General features: G+C 58.2%; 6 protein-coding genes across 6 annotated transcripts; 2 read left to right on the top strand and 4 right to left on the bottom strand.

Annotated features, from left to right (window-relative positions):
- Positions 1 to 60: 60 nt before the first annotated feature.
- On the bottom strand, positions 61 to 933 carry B0I36DRAFT_14155 (uncharacterized protein). Its single transcript, XM_046148378.1, has one exon. It carries the CDS (start codon positions 588 to 590, stop codon positions 141 to 143), a length of 450 nt encoding a protein of 149 aa, XP_046018755.1. The 5' UTR covers positions 591 to 933; the 3' UTR covers positions 61 to 140.
- A 3,075-nt stretch (positions 934 to 4,008) lies between these two features.
- B0I36DRAFT_14129 (3-oxo-5-alpha-steroid 4-dehydrogenase-domain-containing protein) lies at positions 4,009 to 5,403 on the top strand. The gene is made up of 3 exons (XM_046148372.1): positions 4,009 to 4,160; positions 4,246 to 4,470; positions 4,563 to 5,403. The coding sequence occupies exons 1-3, from the start codon at positions 4,124 to 4,126 to the stop codon at positions 5,258 to 5,260; spliced, it is 960 nt and encodes a 319-aa protein (XP_046018754.1). The 5' UTR covers positions 4,009 to 4,123; the 3' UTR covers positions 5,261 to 5,403.
- Positions 5,404 to 5,546: 143 nt separating this feature from the next.
- Positions 5,547 to 7,343, bottom strand: B0I36DRAFT_357964 (uncharacterized protein; the record flags this gene model as incomplete). The annotated part of the gene is made up of 1 exon (XM_046157882.1): positions 5,547 to 7,343. The coding sequence occupies one exon, from the start codon at positions 7,341 to 7,343 to the stop codon at positions 5,547 to 5,549; it is 1,797 nt and encodes a 598-aa protein (XP_046018753.1).
- Positions 7,344 to 8,262: 919 nt separating this feature from the next.
- On the bottom strand, positions 8,263 to 11,332 carry B0I36DRAFT_234114 (RAM signaling pathway protein-domain-containing protein; the record flags this gene model as incomplete). The annotated part of the gene is made up of 3 exons (XM_046149277.1): positions 8,263 to 10,701; positions 10,780 to 10,891; positions 10,965 to 11,332. 3 exons carry the CDS (start codon positions 11,330 to 11,332, stop codon positions 8,263 to 8,265), a joined length of 2,919 nt encoding a protein of 972 aa, XP_046018752.1.
- A 2,179-nt stretch (positions 11,333 to 13,511) lies between these two features.
- On the top strand, positions 13,512 to 15,536 carry B0I36DRAFT_281254 (RecQ family ATP-dependent DNA helicase). The gene has a single exon (XM_046151486.1). It carries the CDS (start codon positions 13,948 to 13,950, stop codon positions 15,391 to 15,393), a length of 1,446 nt encoding a protein of 481 aa, XP_046018751.1. The 5' UTR covers positions 13,512 to 13,947; the 3' UTR covers positions 15,394 to 15,536.
- Position 15,537: 1 nt separating this feature from the next.
- On the bottom strand, positions 15,538 to 17,408 carry B0I36DRAFT_311275 (putative glutathione reductase). Its single transcript, XM_046152352.1, has 2 exons — positions 16,939 to 17,408; positions 15,538 to 16,855 (listed from the first exon to the last, which is right to left on the bottom strand). Exons 1-2 carry the CDS (start codon positions 17,223 to 17,225, stop codon positions 15,592 to 15,594), a joined length of 1,551 nt encoding a protein of 516 aa, XP_046018750.1. The 5' UTR covers positions 17,226 to 17,408; the 3' UTR covers positions 15,538 to 15,591.
- Positions 17,409 to 17,855: the final 447 nt, after the last annotated feature.

The raw sequence follows: 17,855 nt of genomic DNA, 5'->3' as shown, positions 1-17,855 counted from the left end.
GCTGCTGATGAATGCCGTGGGTTCTCTTTGGTGCCACAGAACCTTTATATTGATGCAACTGCTGTCGGTCAGCAGATTCACAATTGAGGAGTTGTGATCATCGGAGTTGCTCATGGTGAAATGAAGCTCGAAGTGGTTATCTAAGCGGGCGGGGCTGTCATACTTCCGGATGATCTGCAGGTCATCATCACCTCGTTGTTGGCACAAGCTTTCACATACACGAAGCTTCGGGTCCCAGTGGCATGACAACGGAGACCGTGAGGTGCGGCCAATATTCGGTCAGTTGAGATAACTAAATCTATATATAATTCTGAAAAAGCTTTGATTGCGGATAAGTGAGGAGCGATTCGAGCTGATTTCGATGATAAAGCTTTCCCATTGTTCCCGACTCGCTGGTTCTCCGCGTGCCACCGGCTCAGCCGATGTCCTGATGCACCGATGCTCTGCCAAGGCAGCATGTAGTCATTGCTGCAGAACGCGGCGCTAGTGATGGTATATGGGGATCGCAAAGGGCTCAGCTGACCTCCCGCAGGTAATGGCACACGACGCCGGTCAGCGAGGCAACCTCCCTCGGTTGCCATGGTACGCATGGCTTTGCCTTGAGGACGTGACCCTCTGGCATGACGCTTACTGTGAAGCTGAACCGAATTCGGTCAGGGACAGCTCCAGAAGTCTGCCATGGAGTCTGAGAAAAGTGTTTCACGCTCTTCACAACTATGGGACCGCCATTCATGTGCCTCTGTTGGTCTTACGCCAAATGCGATAATCGGAGGCGGAAATGGGCAGACCTCGTGGTGTGCCGCCAGTTCTTTGCTCTTCTCGAGGCTGCTAACCTGAGAGGTTTATACCCTCTGCATGTGACACAATGTTTCCGTCGCCTCTCCACCCGGGCACACCTCTCGCAAGTCTGCGGGCACTTTCTGACGAGTGTTGAACAGGCGAGACTCGGGCTAGATTTTCCAATGGATCAGTGTATGCTGTGGAAATGCACGTGCTGATAGTCCACTGCCTTACTTGTCACCGTCAGACAAGATAACTTTGAGCGTCCATGCACTTGCCGACATCACCACTCGAAGCGCTTGGTACACCTCCGTACCGGCAATCGTCATCAAAGCTGAGCACGTCGCGGTCCTAGGTTTCGTGCCAAACTTCAAAGCCACTGTACGGATTAAGTGGCGATGAATTGACAGCCCCCGGATGGTGGGGCCACGCGGCAGGAGATGACGCCTTCTCCTCCGTGTGAACCCGGCTTGCTGTGTAAGTCCTACAGTTCATTCACAGCCGTGGTGCGTCTTCTCTGTAGGTATCGCTCAGACGCCTGGGGACGTTCATGATGATTGCGGTTGTCTCGTGGTTCCCTGTAAAAGTCTCGGGTACCCCGGGTGTCGTGCTGCCAACCCTGCCACGCTCTTGGAGCCGGAAGTTCATCAACCACCGAACGTGCATGCCAAGCACGCCTTGAGTACTGCGTATTTCGGCAAGTTGGTCCTTGATCTGGAGTGTCTCGTTGAATAGCATCATGGAGTGCCTGGCCTCGACCTCTGTCAGGGCAGACGACAAACGCTCCACTTTGGACTCCATGGTCTCGAAGAGGGAGAGGAAATACTGATCGCGCGACTCATATGGAGCCGAATCGGCAGTCGTGGATGACCCAGGCAGGGCCATGTCCGAGATGGCTTCTGGAGAGCCGCCACTCGGCATGTAGAAGCCACGGTTCTCGAGAAACTTGATTCGACGATCCTTGAGACGGTCTCGCTCCTGGAGAGCCCTGAGTTCAGCTCGCAACTCCGCCATCTGCTCGCCCAAGGGTCCGACCACACGATAGTCGCAGACTCGGCCGTGCGCATCCATGTGCTTACGGCACATGATTCTTGCGCAGCCAAAAATAGAGTACTTGCACGGAGCTTCGGCTTCGGGACACTCTTTGATGTGCAGCTCCTGCTTGTGGCGGACGAACTCGGCATCGCAGAGACTGCAGATGGCGGTGCGATTTGGGCATTCCGAGTCCTGGTGATGCTCCAGGTCCGCCTTCTGCTGGACCTGCTGGCAGTACTCGCACTCGACGTCAAAGTGGAGGCAGCCCTTGCTCGTGTCCTTGCGGACGACAGACTTATCGCAGGCCGTGTGAGGACAGGGCACCAAGGTCTTGTCGCAGTAGCGCGCCACATGGTTCTCCACCAGGGACCGCGCGACGACGAGGTCGCAACCTCGACAGCTGTTGGGACATCGGACATTGAGGTTGTCAAGCTGGTTGTGCACGATCTTGGGGGCCGGGCGAGTGTCGGACGCAAGCTTGAGAGGGGACCGGTCAACCGGACAGATGGCGTTGAGCGCGTGAGCCTGGACCAGACATTGATGACAAAAGACGTGGTCGCATGCTGTGATGACGGGCTCGACGAGGGCGACGTGGCAGATGGGGCAGAGGAGGTTCTCGTCGACAACGTCCTCGTACTCGAGGGCCCGAAGATCGACAAGCGGCGCGGCGGGGACCTCGCTGCGGACAATAGGACGCAGGGCCAAGGTGGCGGTGGCCGTGCCAGGCGCAATGACGGAGTTGCCCGAGGGTAGCAAGCCCTCCTCAGGTGTGTTTGGTGGTGGCATGTTCGACACTACCTAGGAACTCTGGGTGGACTGGTGGAAGGACTCGAGCTTGCGGGAGAGGCGGGGGAGAGAGGCGTGGGGGGCGCAGAGCGGTCGGGATTCCGGGACTCAGTGCATGGCGCAGGCTGGCTGGCACAGCATGGTCAGAGGCATGGCTAGGGCTGGCTGGCCGGGGGACGAGGAGGGATTGTGGTGACGCAAGGAAGGTGCCGTGTTGTTGACGACGACGACGACGACGATGATGATGGATGATGGGGGATGCAGGTGGCGGTGGCATTTGGAGACGCGCATCGCCGTCCCGGCGGAGCGGTTTGGGCGGGTGGCCGGGGCTAACTAGCGTACTGTAGGGGACTGTACGGCCTGCCGTGAGTGGACGGCGGGGACCGAGCCGCGGGCGGAAGGCGCATCGGTGTGGGGGCACTGCAGTGATGAGCTCGATGGCTGCTTCTTTTCCCCATCGCTGTCCCAGGACTGTGAGGCTGGTGTCCCGTCTGGTCTTGTCAGAGCTTGTGTCAGAGATTCGAGATCGGGTTGCTCACTACACGACTGGTCAGTCGCACATTCTTGTGGCGACCCAGCCAGGACATCCTCCTGTGCCAGGCCATGGTCACGATGCAGCTTGGCTGTGGCTGGCTGCCCTTGCTGCTGGTGTTAAGTGAGGGCTGGGACAGCATCGAAGTGTGATCATGTGTATGGAGACAGTGGTGAAGGTCAATGTGCCTGTCTACTCTTGAGGCCCGCGATGGTCGTTCGAGGGTGCTGGCGCAACAATTTGTGGTGTTGTGTTGGCTGGCCAGAGTTCACATGTCACGGAGGGTTGTGGAGCACTAGGTACCCTGGCATTGCTCTGCCCTCTTCTGGACTTTCCGAGGTTGCTCTCCTCTTGCCTCGGCGATTCCCCAGGTGGATTCCCTTTCTTTCGCACCTTAGTCAGGCACACCACCATCCTTGGGCTGCTTGGCGCCAATTCCCTGTGGCCAAGTGACGATGGCAAGGCACTACTCCGATGCCGACTGGCCAGATTATAGCAGGCTCTTTTAAGAGCCATCCCGCCCCGGCGGCCCTCAACAGATTCCACCAAGGCCTGTCCTGTCAACTCGAGCAGTGCTTTGGTCTTGCAGTGGCTTCCGACAACTACGGTTTTATTCTCGGCCGACTGAGTATCGAGATATAGAGACCCAGCCGTAAAGACAATGCCGTATGCACAGCCAGGACTACGGAGACCCTGACTGATTACTATGCGCAAGGCCGTAATTAGATGCGAAGATGCGCAGGCGCGGAATGCCATTCTTTCCAGATCGGGGCGACCCGCAGCTGTTGAGCAGCCCCACGTTGCCCGCAGCCTGCCATAATTAACAAATATTAGTATTCGGGGGCCGCGCAGTCCTCTTGCTCCCCCCCTCTGTGCCTCCTTCTTCGACCTTCACTCCTCTCTACATCCATCCAGCCTGCTTCAGCCAGTCGCACAAGCCAACGGCGGCCTTCTTTGTGTGGCTCTATTCTCTCTCCAATCTATTCCACAATGGCGGGCGGAATCTCCTTGAAGGTGACCAACAGGGGTAAGTACATCCTCGACCGCTACACCTCCGTGTCCAGAGCTCAAGCAGCAAAGAGTACTGACAAGGGTCCCAACACGACTTGTAGTCCCCAAGAGACCCATCAAGAAGCTCCCTTCATCCATTGAGCTTGGCAGCGACGCCACCGTCGAGGATGTCAAGCTCGCCCTCGCCAAGGCTGCCGGCATCGCCGACCACAATCGCCTAGGCATCTACGACCCGTCCACAAAGAAGACCCTCAAGGACAGAAAGGCCCCTCTCTCGAGCCTCGAGGCCGTCGTCAAGCATGGCGAAGTTCTTGTCAAGGACATGGGTACGTTCCGAAACTTTTGCTATACTGAGCATGGCACTCTGGCCAAAACCCCTTGGAGAGCTCCCAAGCTAACAACATTTCCTCAACTCCAGGACCCCAAGTCTCTTGGCGCACCGTCTTCATCATGGAGTACCTCGGTCCAATGCTCTTCCACCCCCCGATCCTCGCTCTGCGCAACTACATCTACCCCCCGCTCTACTCGCTGCTCAAGGGCCACGTCCCCGCGCCTGCCACCGAGCTCTCGTTCGCGCAGAAGGCCGGCTTCGCCATGATCATGCTGCACTTCCTCAAGCGCGAGTACGAGACAGTCTTTGTCCACAAGTTCTCGGCTGCGACCATGCCCGTCGCCAACATTTTCTGGAACTCGATTTTCTACTGGTCCGCCGCAGGTCTCCTCGGCGCCTTTGAGATTTACGCGCCCTTCAGCCCCGCGGCGCTCGCCAAGGACCCCATCACCACGTATCTGGGCATCGCGCTCTTCGTGTTCGGCCAGGTCGGCAACTTCCGCATCCACAAGTACCTCTCGGGCTTGCGCAAGCCTGGTGAGACGGACCGCAAGCTGCCCCAGGGCTTCACCTTCCAGCTGGTCACCTGCCCCAACTACATGTTCGAGGTCATTGCGTGGGCAGGCATCATCATCGCCACCCGCAGCCCCAGCCTCATCTTCTTCATCTCCATCGGCATCTACTACATGTGGACCTGGGGCTGGGGCAAGGAGAAGGCCTACCGCAAGCAGTTTGGTGATCAGTACAAGAAGAAGCGCTCCGTTATGCTTCCTGGCCTTTTGTAAGCCATAGCACGACGTTGGCTCTGGCTTCTCAGAGACCAGGGGTTCTGGGGTTCTGGCGATGCCTCGAATACTGTACGTTCACATGTAGATTACGGTAAGGTAGTGACCGGAGTACCATATAGAGCTTGCCATACATTTGCTGCCTAGCACGCTGGAAATGACAAGAAATAGAAACACAGAAATCATAATAGTACGCGGCATGCTGCGGCCACAAAATCGTATGTCTTTCGTGTATCGTTTCGATCGTGCCCACGTAGGAGCCCTCGTGACATGGCCATAGGATTCCTCAGGTCGGATCCAGATGACTGTCAACGCTGATACTGCTCGGAGAATGCGAGCATCCTCCTCTCTCCGTATCGGCCAGCAGAGACGGCGTTGTCTGCTGCTCGGAAGTTGACACCATGCTCATTGCACTATCCGTCGGGTCGCCGTGACTACTCTCGTTGTCTTTACCGTAGATGTCGAGTCGCATCGCCTCGCTGAGACTTGCCAGCAGATCGTCATTAATCTCGACCTTGACTCCTCCTCCACCTCCCCCTCTTCTGACGTGAAACGAGCTTTCGTTGGAAGGATCTCCTCCGCTTGGTCGATCTCGCAGCCGTTCGCGATTATCAGCGTCATTGTCCTCATCATCATTATCGTCACGACCACCACCATCCTCGCTGCCGCTCCCGCTTCCACTTCCGCTCCAGCAGCAGCTCCCCTCGCAGTCGCTACATCGCTCACTACCTTCTTCGTCACTGGTCGCGTACTCCTCTTCATCATCACCACCACCACCACCACCACCTCTAGGCCTTCTCGGCCGGTTCGCCAGCCGGATAGTCTCCTCGATGACCAGCAGATCCCGCTCCAGCACCTCTGCCCAGTTCTGCACGTTCCCCAGCTCCTTCACCTTCCTCCCCGCGTCCCGGGCCACGCGCTCCAGCTTGGCCGTCTCCCTGCGCAGCGACTCGGTCGCCCGACTCACGTCCCTCTCCTGCCTCTCCAGGGCCGCCGAGTTGGCGTGCAGCTGCGTCGCGCGCGTCTGCAGCTTGTGGTCGAGCAGGTTCGACATGCCGGCAATCAGAGCGTCGCGGGCCTCCGCGGTGGGAAGGCTGGCGGAGGACGAGGAGGGGAGGGTCGGTGTGAGGGGGATGGGGAGCGGTTGTTGTTGTTGTTGTTGCTGTTGGTGGCGGTGGTGGTGGTGGTGATACAGCTGGGGGTTGAGGTTGCTCGGACCTGGCATGGACGAGGGCGGGCTTCCTCCTCTTCCTCGACCGAGAACAATGCCGCTGATACTACCACCACCAGCACCACCACTTGCAAGTGAAGAAGGGGATGTCGGCGACGCCGGGCCCGGTCTGCTGGTGAATGCCGGTGCCGAGGCAGAGCTCCGCGGCCCCGCCGGCGGTAGTAGTGGTCCTGGTGTAAACCGCAGTTGTGAGAAGACAGGATGGTTGTGTTGGCCACCAGTCCCACCAGCACTACCACCACTACCACTACTACCTCCATCAACCTCACCTGTCAGTGCCGAGTTGCTACCGCTACCATGTGACGCGACCTCTTGAGGAGCAAAAGCCGCCGCCGCCGTCGCCGCCGAATGCTTGACTCCAGCAGCAGCAGCCTCAACCACCGTCGCACCGGGGACAACCTCCGACGAGACGCCCGCCGCCGCCTCGGCTCCTCCTCCTCCTCCTCCTCCTCCTCCTCCTCCTCCTCCTCCTCCTCCTCCTCCTCCTCCTCCGCTTATGGCTGTCCCGTCGATGTGGCTTGTGCTGCCGACTGCGACATCTGCTGCCGTTGTTGTGCCAGGTCCTTCTTTGTTTGTGGATGGCGCTTCCCTCAGTGGCGGCGGCGGCGGCGGCAGCCCCACGTCTTCTTGTGGCTCCTCTGTCGGCGCAGGCACCGCTTGCTGCAGCTGTGGTTGATGTTGTTGTTCAGCAGCAGGTGCCATGCTCTCCTCCTCCTTGGAGACTGGACCCGCTGGCAGCGACCCGGCGGCGGCGGCGGCAGCAGCCATCGTTGCGGCTCGTCCTCCGGCACTTGGTGGTGCACTCGTCGCCGACACTGCTGCTGTTGCTGATGCCGCTGCATCGTCCGCCATGGCTGGACGAGCGGTGGTCGAATGGACTGCTTATTAGGCCACCGAGGTGCGTATCCCCGGACTAAACTGTAACTAGAAGAAGTAGTAGTCTGCACGAGTGGAGACAGACACATGAAATCACCTTCGGGCGTTGGCTGCGAGCGTTGGCCCTGGTTCTCGACGAGATGTTGGAAATGGGAAGCGGTGGTTTGTTTTGTCCAGAGCTCGTGCGGGGAATGGTGGTGGTTGTTACTGGTCCTAAGTTAGTACAGAACAAGCGCCCTTTGGAGCTCCAGAGCTGTCTAGGGGAGGATTTATCCTGGTTGGTTGGCCAGTTGTTGATATTATCCAAGTAGGCACTCCGCACGTCAAGCCGCTCAGGTGTCAAGACAAGGCTCAGAGGGGTTCGGTTCTTTGTGAAGTCAGCCCACGGTCTTCGTCGCGCATGCGTGAGATCCCCACTATCACAACACAATAGCATTGTCCACGGAGGCTGCGGAGTCAACTACCGAAACTCTAAAAGTCGCAGCCGATCCATGCAAGCCCAGGTCACACAGCGCAACGGAGCCGGTTCACTCTTGCATCTCCTGCTGTTCCCGCAATCATGCCAACGGAGTCGCAAGGCTTGCTTGTCATCAAATAATCTCGGTCGTTTGTTCCGCTGTGTTTCGAATTACAATTATCGCTTTTGCCCGACCTTGAGGAAACAAAGCAACCCATGTAGAGTACAGACCATATCCCATCACAAGCAGCCAAAGCAATCGTGCCCAGACGCCGTCGTCCCACAAAACATGCCATGTGTTTTTACAAGCAGACCAGAACTCCTCCCAAGCGCCATCTACCATTTGCCAGTCACTTCCCCATTCTGTTCTGGCTGGGTCATTCCCCAACCCCTGAGCTCCCCCACGTAGAGCACATTGAAAGGTTGTACATCTCTTTTCTAGAACGAGGGCTTGCTACCCCCATGGAATCGCTGTGGCATCGATGTCACGCTGCTGCCCTGAAACCCATTTGGACCAGGCCCCGCGTATCTGTCATCGTACATGGAAGACATGGACGACGCCGACGTCAATGAGAGCGACGACGCACTCGTCATGGTTCCCGAGCGTGACATTGTCAATCCTCCCATGGAGATGAAGGCATTGGCTCGCTCAAACACGTTGCCATTGAAAGCATGCGCGAATGAAGCGCTCTGTGGTGTAGCAGGCACAGTAGCCTGGACCGCAGGCCCCAACGCAGCGCTCTGTGGAGTCATGGGCATCTGACCAGGTCCCATGCCCATGCCAGACGAGGTACTGACTGGAGAATACATGTTTGAATGGTCTGCGTAGCTGCCGGCTTGTCGGAACAGGTTTGCCCATGGAGACGCCATGATGAGCTGGTTGGTCTCCTTGACACCAACTTGGATGGGGCGGAGACGACTTCTGATGTCTGGAGAGAGCTGCACCAGATCCATGGAGCTCTTGAGCTTGCTACCGTATTCGGCCCATGCATCAATGAAACTCTTACACAGAGTCCAGAATCCTGGATCTGTACGGATGCCAGGCTCCTTGAGTTTGATCCGTGACAGTCTGTTCTTGAGGATCTCCGTCTCTCGGATGGCGACAGTGCACTTGATCGACAAACCCCTCCAACATTGCACAATATGCTCTGGCTGCCGCTCGGCTTCCGCCTTGGTCTTTGCCGCATTGAATTGCATGTTGAAGCTGGGCAGAGTGCGCATGACCAGGTCTGTGGACTTTTGTAGTGAGAGGAAGATCTTGTCAAAGATTCGTTCCTCGCCGTTGAAGTCGGCAGCAAAACGGCTGTCAATCGACGCAAACGACTCTCCAGAACGAGGCGTGGCGGATGCTATCTGGGGGATGCGTCCGTTGAGGTGGACGTGCGGCACCGGTACGTCCGTGGCAACTCTCAGGTTGCTGCTCGGGTGTTGAACAAGCGTACCGGTTCTTGAGCGGGGGCCGCCCGCTGGCCTGTCTGCAGTTGGTGTTGCACTTGCGCTTTCCCGGTAAATGGGTCGGATGGTCTCACCGAAGCCCTGCGCATTAGCACGGTCCTGAGATCCGCGCAACGAGAGCCCGATGGTCGCCTCGTTCGCAGTCACACGCAGTTCCATGATGCTGTTGTATAATAGCATCATCATCGTGCGGATGTAGCGAGGGTCTCCGTTGTCGACTATGTTGTCCATGTTGTTCACCAGCAACGAACAGATATGACTGTAAGCATTCACGAGAGTCAACACCGCGCGCTGGATGTTCTCGTTCTCCCTCGGGGCTTGGACACCGCGCTCTGTCGCATCCTCGTGCTTCTGGATCTCGACCTCGAGTTCCTCTACGTGCATGTTGGTGTTGTAAAACACAATTTCGAGGCTTGATCGCCTGGCTGTGCCGTCGCCAGTGAGGCGGGTGAAGAGCTGAATCATGGGGTGGATCTGAAAGATGGAGTAAAGGATGCCCTTTGCAGACTCTATAATCGGATCAAACATCTTGGACTCCCGGCGTTGCTCGGGAAGCACAGATAGCCGCCGCACGTAGTACGGCCTCTGCAGGAGCGGATCTGCAGGGCTGTTCAAGCTCGAGATGGCGTTGTTGTTCCCTGGATTGAGATGTCCAGTCATAGAGGAGCCATGGCTGAGGCCTCGGTAGTGGCTGAAGCGGTTGTTGGCCTGCGTCTCATCCAAGGTGCCGAGGTCGTTGGCACGTTTTGATGCCATGGCCATGCGTCGTTGTCTCTCAGAGGGTCTGTCGAGCTTTGGCGTGTGGAACATTGTTTCGCTGTTGGAACGAAGGCGTTCATGGGGATTCCCAATGGTCAGAGGCATCACCCCCGGTCTCCGTATGGTTGTGCTCTGCTGTGACAAGCCCCGAGAGTGAAGGCGAGCCTGACCCATAGGTAACCGAGCCGTTGAGGGAGCTAGCCGTTCAGAAGAATCACTGCTCCCGCTGACTTTCACAGGAAATCGCCCGCTGACAACCCGTTTCAATGGTGCTCGTGGGGCATCTCCAGTGTCGAGAAAGTCATCACCGTTCTCGATTTCTCGCTCCTTCTCATTAAGACTTTGTGAACATTGTCTGAGGTATCGTTTGAGGTGAGCTGTCATGGCGAGCTCTGTGACCTCGCTCTCCTTCGACTGCCCGTCATTTGGTGGGCTTGCCGCTTGAAACTGAAATACTTCCCTTGGAGGGAATGTGATGTTGTTACCGTCCAGCTTAAGGACCTGCAAGGATACCATGTCTGCAAGACATAGTGGAAGCTCTTCTATACGATTTCGCTGGACGGCAAGAACTTTGAGGGATGTCAGCTTCGCAATCTCAGGAGGCAGGACGCGGATACGGTTCCTCCCAAGATCAAGAATTTCCAGTGACCGAAGTTCACACAACTGGATCATCACGAGTGGCATTGTTAGTCCTAAACAACTTGTCACAAGACAAGTCTGGGAAGAGTGTGGTACACATACAGGTTGAGGAAACTCCTTGATCTGGTTGTTTCTAACGTTAAGATAGCGCAGGGTTGTGCATTCTGCAAACCTCGCCGGGAATGATGACAGGCGGTTGTGTGATAGTGCTAGCCTGGAGACGCCTGAACATTAGCCCACTGATCGGACGTGAGGCAACGGGGAGTAGATTGTGCACTCTGACTGACCTTTCCAACTCGTGTTTGATAATATCAACAACACCCTCTGGCAGTTCCTGAATATTTCTTCGAGACAAATCAATTGTGATACCAGGTTTCAGTTCATTACTGACACCGCTGGCTTCGGCAGCTTGGCTCTCGTTGTCCAGCAGTGCGTTGTTCATCGCTTCCCTCGCGATATTGATGACCTGGTTCGAGCTGAGCGGCGCCGAGATTGATGTCGCCGACAAGTTTGAGGCGGAACTATTCTGGGGATGATGTTGCCTGTCCGCAAAGGATGGATACTGGGGGGCGAGAATCGCGGTTGCGGGCGGGGCGGCCACACGGCGAGTTTGAGAAGGATTCAACGGAAGCCCTCTGCCAGGCGGTGGTGGCATGACCGCCGTGCCGGCAGAGCCTATGCCCCCGTTCATCATTGCTGAACCGGCTGCAAGTCGAGGAGTACTTCGTTCTGCCAGAGAAGACAAGAATGATAGGCAGTCTCGAGGACGCTAGGCCCCGTGGCCACTCGACGGATGAACTCGATCGGAATATGTCAAGGCTGGATCTACCGCCGAGGTTGCAGCATAATCGGAGGACCCGCGCGCGGGGGGGATCGTTTGCAGTTCCTTGAAGGTTCGAATTCGAGTGTCCTCCGTTGACGCTGGATGAAGCCCGTCAACGGTTCGCCAGTTATTTTCCCACGCTCCTTGGCGAGTGCTAGGACTCGAGGCTGTGGTGTCCGCCAACCAATGATCAGGCCGTCGATCGTGATGGATTGCAAAGCCGCCTCCAACGAGGATTGGAGGTAAGCACACAAGGCAGGAGAGCCAATCCAGGCAGGGAAGGCGATGACTGGCTGGCTAGTCCGAGGGGAAGTCGGCGAGATGGAGTCGATGCTGTCGGAAGTAAAGGGCGAAATGAGAGAGCGGCGTTGGGGGAAAGGCGATGGACGTGCCAGGGTGTGCCGGCCTGGACTCGAGGAGGCCGATCGCAGCACGGGCGCTGGTGGAGCGAGCGCCGTCAGAGTTGTTTGCGCAGGGAGGTCGAAGGCGACGGGGAAATTCGCACGCGGAAGAGCGCTGGCGGGCGGTGATGATTCCGGGGGGAGAGAGACAAATTTGCAGCATGCATGCCTGTCGAGATGGCGACCGGGGACGGCGAGAAGCAGGCCAGACGGAGGAGCTCGCAACCTTGACCGAAGACCGGGCCTGCCCAAGGACGAGTCTCAGGCTCCGAGGTGCTAGGCGTGGTGTTTGGCGACACTGGCAGCAGGCATGGTCGGGGTGGAGTCGTCGCTCGTGCACCTTCCTTGCAGGCCAGGCGGCTGGCTTGCTGCAAAAGGGGGATGGGGACAGGCGGACTCGACCCTTGCCCCGCCCTCGGCAGGAACAACAACGCCCGCGCGCACCCAGTCCGTCTCACGCTGGTGCTCCTGGCACCAGCCACTCCGCATCCTTTCTTCTCCCTGTCCACAACCCGACGGCGCTCCGACTGGACGAGGACGAGCCTTCGTGTCTCGCCTGCGCAGTGTGGCACGCGGTGCAGCACGCAAGCTCGTGTTCAGCTGTCTGCAAGGCCGATGCGGGATGATTGGGCAGTCAGCGCCGTGCCTGAGCGGTTGACGGGCAGGCACAAGCATGCAAGGACTGCCAAGCAGATCAGCCCCCGCCAGTCAAAGGCCAGTGGATGGGGGGAATGGAGACACAACGTGCAGCCACCCTAGGGGAGTCGATGACGGGAGGCCGGCCGTGGCGTGACGACAGCGGCATGCAGCAGCAGCAGCAGCACGGGAAAAGCTGTGCCTAAGATACAGACTTCAGTGCAACGCCGCTCTACTGCACATTCCAAACTCTGCATTGCTGGTGGTTGCCAGCCGCCCACGAGGCTGCCCACGCTCGCCAGGAACCAGCCCAATTTAGCCTGGCAAGGATGAGGGGAGGAGACGGCCCTAGAAGCACTCGGGGGGCATTCCAGGAATTCCCGTGGCGTCGTTGCCGGGGGCCAGGGCGGGGGTGCGCATCTCGAGCGTGCTCCATCGCCGTCGCAGGCTCCCGGTGCTCCTCTCTGGCTGGGCTGTGTCTCCTCTGCTCCCCTGAAACCTGGGAGGCGGCAGCAGCTGGGCTCGACAGGAAGGCGAAACGTGAATCGCGGGCCAGCCACAGACACTGGCAGTCGTTGCGAGCACCCTGCCGGGTCCAAGGTTTCCACTGCGTTTTGTAGATCCGAGCCACGTGAGGAGACTTCGGGGTGGCGATCCGTGATTGACTGGCCTTGAAACTTTCCCGCGAGGTGGTCCCAGCCTTATCTAACCCAGCTCAGGCACCAGGCACGCATATCATCACGCCAGCGCTTATCGTGCCAGTTCTGGTTCACTCCTCAAGCAATTGCATGCGAGGTCGCCTAACTACACCAGATCCGGCAGGCTCAGGCTAGGTATGGCGGCCGTCCGGACCTCCGGGCCTCTGCAGGTGTTGAGCTGCGAGACGTGAAATGCGAGGAACAAAAGGCTGCGCACTTTGAGAGGCGGCGAGACGCAGTTAGCTAAACTTAAAAGCAATCACCACGCGGAACCCTTGCACGCCACGGCGACGGCCGGCAACAGCCCTGTGGAGGCTCCACTGAAAATCATTGCCCACCGTGGTGTCGACCACTAGTTGCAACTGCGATTGCACTTCACTTCACACTTCTGAGGTTCCGTTGCATGCAAACACCTTGAGCATGCACACAAAGACCTAACAGGATCGTACCTCGACAAGAATTGCAGCTTGCCGGGGCGGGCACCAGAATGGTTGTGCGATAGCGCACAATGACATTGAGCAGATCTGTGAATTTTCTGCTTGCCATGCCAGCATCGTCACTGCGATGAGCATGCAGTCAACCACCCGAGAGATCACAGCCACTGGACCTGCAGAAGAGCGTACCTGTCGATCTCTTGCACATCTGCCAGACCAGTCTAGCGCGTTGCCTCGACGTCCCTCTCTCGGTCGACAACACGTCCTGGCTTGAGAGAATGCCTGCACTAGTCCGCTCAAGCTCGTTCGTCACCCCTGACATCGACTTCACACTACGACAGCAGTTCAAGAAGACTTCCTTCCGGCCGAATCAGCGCGAAATCATTTGCGCCGCCCTCGATGGCAAGGATGTCTTCGTACAGGCTGCCACGTCGTTTGGCAAGAGCCTCTGCTTCCAACTGCCAGCCGTGGTGGACCCAGGCATCACCATCGTCATCTCTCCACTGCTCAGCCTCATGATGAACCAGGTGGAAGCATTGCGAGCTGCTGATATCGACGCCAGCTCCCTCAACAGCAACACGCCGCAACACGAGCGGGATCGGATCCTGGGTGACCTCAAGACTGGCCACCCGCGGACGAGACTGCTCTATGTCACGCCAGAATTATGTGCACAGGAGCATTTCCGTGGCCGTCTCAAAATAGTGCACGAGCAGCGGGAACTCGCACGGATTGCCATTGACGAGGCTCACTGCATTTCTGAATGGGGCCACGACTTCCGCAAAGACTTCAAGAAGCTATCATGGTTCAGGCAGTCCTTCCCGGATGTGCCCATCATGTGCCTCACGGCGACTGCGAACAGCCAAGTGAGAAACGACGTGCTCGCCACACTTGGACTCGATGCAGACGGCGACAGGCTCAGGAGCTTCACCATGACCGCCCACAGGCCCAACCTGCACTTTGAAATACGGTTCACGAGGGACGAAGAGGAGGACATGCGAATCGACAACTTCATCAAGTGGATTCGCGGGGTGTATGCGCGCAGAGGCGGGGAAACGCGAAAAACTGAGCTCGAGGCTGCAGGCGAGAGGGTGGACAACGTGCCAGGCATCATCTATACCATATCCCGCGACGAGTGCGAGAATCTCGCGAGCGCCCTCCGCCAGGAAGGTATCGGCGCGCAGCCGTTTCACGCAAAGCTGTCCAAGGACGCCAAGGAACAGACGCTCGCGAGGTGGGTGAACAACGAACCCGGCTACGATATCATCGTCGCCACGACCGCGTTCGGCATGGGCATCGACAAGGACAACGTGCGCTTCGTATGCCACTGGCGCCTCCCCAAGTCGTTTGAAGGGTACTACCAGGAAGCCGGGCGCGCGGGACGGGACGGCAACGCGGCGTACTGCTTCTTGTACTACTCTCGCGAGGACCGGGACCGCGTGAGCAGTATGGTGATGCGGGACCGTGCGGTGGCCGGGTCGAATTTCCAGGCGCGCGCGCGCAGCTTGCAGGCCCTCGCGCAGTACTGCGAGAGCACATCAGCCTGTCGGCATCGCATGATATGTCAGTATTTCGGAGAGACCGAGGTCCCGGCGTGCGACTATGCTTGTGACTGGCACAAGGACAGTGACGACCTGCACACAAGGATAAGCAAAGGTCTCGCGAGCGAGGACTGGGTGAGCACACAACGAGAGGAGGGCCATTATGATGTGTACTGGGATGATTGATTTGGTCCACTGTTGCGTCCTTATACATTGTGGCAGTAGTCGCATCGAAAGGCAATGCCTCACATAGGAATAACTGTCCACAGATGTCGTTACGGATCGAAGAATGAATTAGATCAACAATCCAAGCATGTCCACACGGGGGGAGAGCATTATGTCTTGCACAAGATGTCTAATCTGTATTCTAAACATTTATCTCATCTACTTGAGCGTGACGAGCTCCTCAGCACTCGTGGGGTGAATCGCTATACACGAGTCAAAGTCCTTCTTGGTAGCACCCATTTTGATAGCAACACCAAAGCCCTGCAGCATCTCGCCGCTGCCCAGGCCCATGATGTGCAGGCCAACGACCTTTTGCTCCGGCCCAGCACAGATGAGCTTGTACTTTGTCGGGCCCTTGTCCTCCGGGTCCATCATGGCGTAGTACATGGCGGTGAAGTTGGTCTTGTAGATGGTAAGGTTCTCCTTGCCGTACTTCTCGATGGCCTGGGGCTCGGTGAGGCCAATGCTGCCGACCTCGGGGTGCGCGAACACGACCGACGGGATGTTGGAGTAGTCGATGCGGTTGGTGCGGAACTGCTCGGGGCCGAACAGGCGCTCCGCGAGCCGGCGGCCGGCGGCGATGGCGACGGGGGTCAGCTCGACCTTGCCGCAGACGTCGCCGAGGGCAAAGATGTTGTCGACAGAGGTGTTCTGGTAGTCGTCGGCGACAATGTGGCCCTTCTCGTCGAGCTTGACGCCCGCCTCCTCGAGACCAATGTTCTTGGTCATGGGGGTGCGGCCAATCGCCCAGATCAGGTGGTCCACGTCCTCGAGCTTGCCCTCGCCGTTGCTGTCCTTGTAGTGGATCGTGAGCTTGCCCGTGCTTGGGTCCTTTTCGATCTTGCTCTGGCTCGAGTTCTTGTGCAGCTTGACGCCGAGGCGCTCGTACTCGTTGGTGACGCCCTCCTGGATGATCGGGTCAAAGGTGCGCAGGAACGTCTCGTGGCGGAAGAACAGGTGCGTCTCGCTGCCCAGGGCGTTGAACATGCCCGCGAACTCGACGGCGATGTAGCCCGCACCGACGAGAGCGACCTTCTTGGGCAGCTTGTCAATGTCGAAGAAGCCGTCGCTGTTGATGCCCAGCTCGTTGCCGGGGATGTCGGAAGGGCCTAGCGTGGGCTGGCCACCGACGGCGACGAGGATCTTCTTGGCGCGCACTGTCGTCTTGGTGCCGTCGTCCTGGGTGATCTCGGCCTCGTTGCGGCTCAGCAGCTTCGCCCAGCCGTGCACGTACTCGACCTTGTCATTGGTGAGGTTCTTCTCGTAGATGCCGTTGAGGCGCTTGACGTAAGCATCACGCTTGTTCTTGAACGAGGTAAAGTCGAAAGGCTTGGTCTCCTCGACCGAGAATCCATAGGCCTTGGAGTCGTGGAGGGCCTCCGCAATGGCGGCGGCGTTAAAGGTCACCTTCTTGGGGACACAGCTGGGTGAGCGAGATGGGGAATTGTCAGTAATCCAACTCCTGTCGCAAGCCCTGAGGGCACGGGAGGTGTTTTCAAAACTTACCCAACGTTGACGCAAGTGCCTCCGAGGCGGCCGGCCTCGACAATCATGGCCTTTACACCAAACTTGCCACTGGCCATGCGGGCAGAGGCGAGGCCTCCGCTGCCGCCGCCAATGACGAGGTAGTCGGTCTCGGTAGAGATGGGAGCCATGATGCGGGCGGTGGAGGAGAAGTGCCTGGAGACAGAGGAGAGGCGTGAGACGGCGATACGAGAGACGGCGGGGGATGCGGAGGAGGAAGCGGCTGTAGCTGCAGAAACCCGGCCGAGGAGCGATGCGAAAGGCGGCATGGGTGGAGCTCGTGGTTCAGGACGCCGGCAACAGAGGGGCGGCGAGGCGGGTTTTATGGCGGGGTCAGAGCTGTGCTGCGTGGGAGGAGGGCATATAAAAAGATACGGCGGCAGCGCAGCTTTGATGCAGCCTTGATGACGTCTGGGCGAGGGGTGGGCGAGATGACAGAGCTTCGCTGTTCGCGGCGCGGTTGGGATTTGAGCCGGGGCGGCCGAAGCCGACAATGTGCATGCTCACTAATGAATGGCTAGCATCCTCGGAGGGGCATCCACCACCACCACCACCACCACCTGCTCGAGCGGCCGCTCTGAGATGCTTGTCAAGCTGCCGAGGCCATTCTTGCAGCTTCCATGTTGCTTCTATTCTTAAATCCAGCAACATGGTACGCACAAGCCTGTCCTATCTGGTGTCAACGAGCTGCTCCTTTTCTCCGAGGGCGGCTTCGGTCTGGATACGACCGGAGGCAACGCTCTTATCTTGAGCCGAAGTCTGGTGCAGCTGGCTCCTCGCATGACGTGCTCTTCTTCTGGATGATGCCTGGCCTGGGCTTACTAACGGCAGGTGCAGGGTGTTAGCTCTAACTTTTCTGCCGTTCCTGGACTGACACTGACGGCCCTTCCACTGGCCCC

The sequence above is a fragment of the Microdochium trichocladiopsis genome, assembly GCF_020744255.1.
Source record: "Microdochium trichocladiopsis strain MPI-CAGE-CH-0230 chromosome Unknown B0I36scaffold_1, whole genome shotgun sequence".
Taxonomy (NCBI): domain Eukaryota; kingdom Fungi; phylum Ascomycota; class Sordariomycetes; order Xylariales; family Microdochiaceae; genus Microdochium; species Microdochium trichocladiopsis.
The sequence above is the reverse complement of the archived record's forward strand: the minus strand, read 5'-3'. Positions and strand labels throughout refer to the sequence as shown.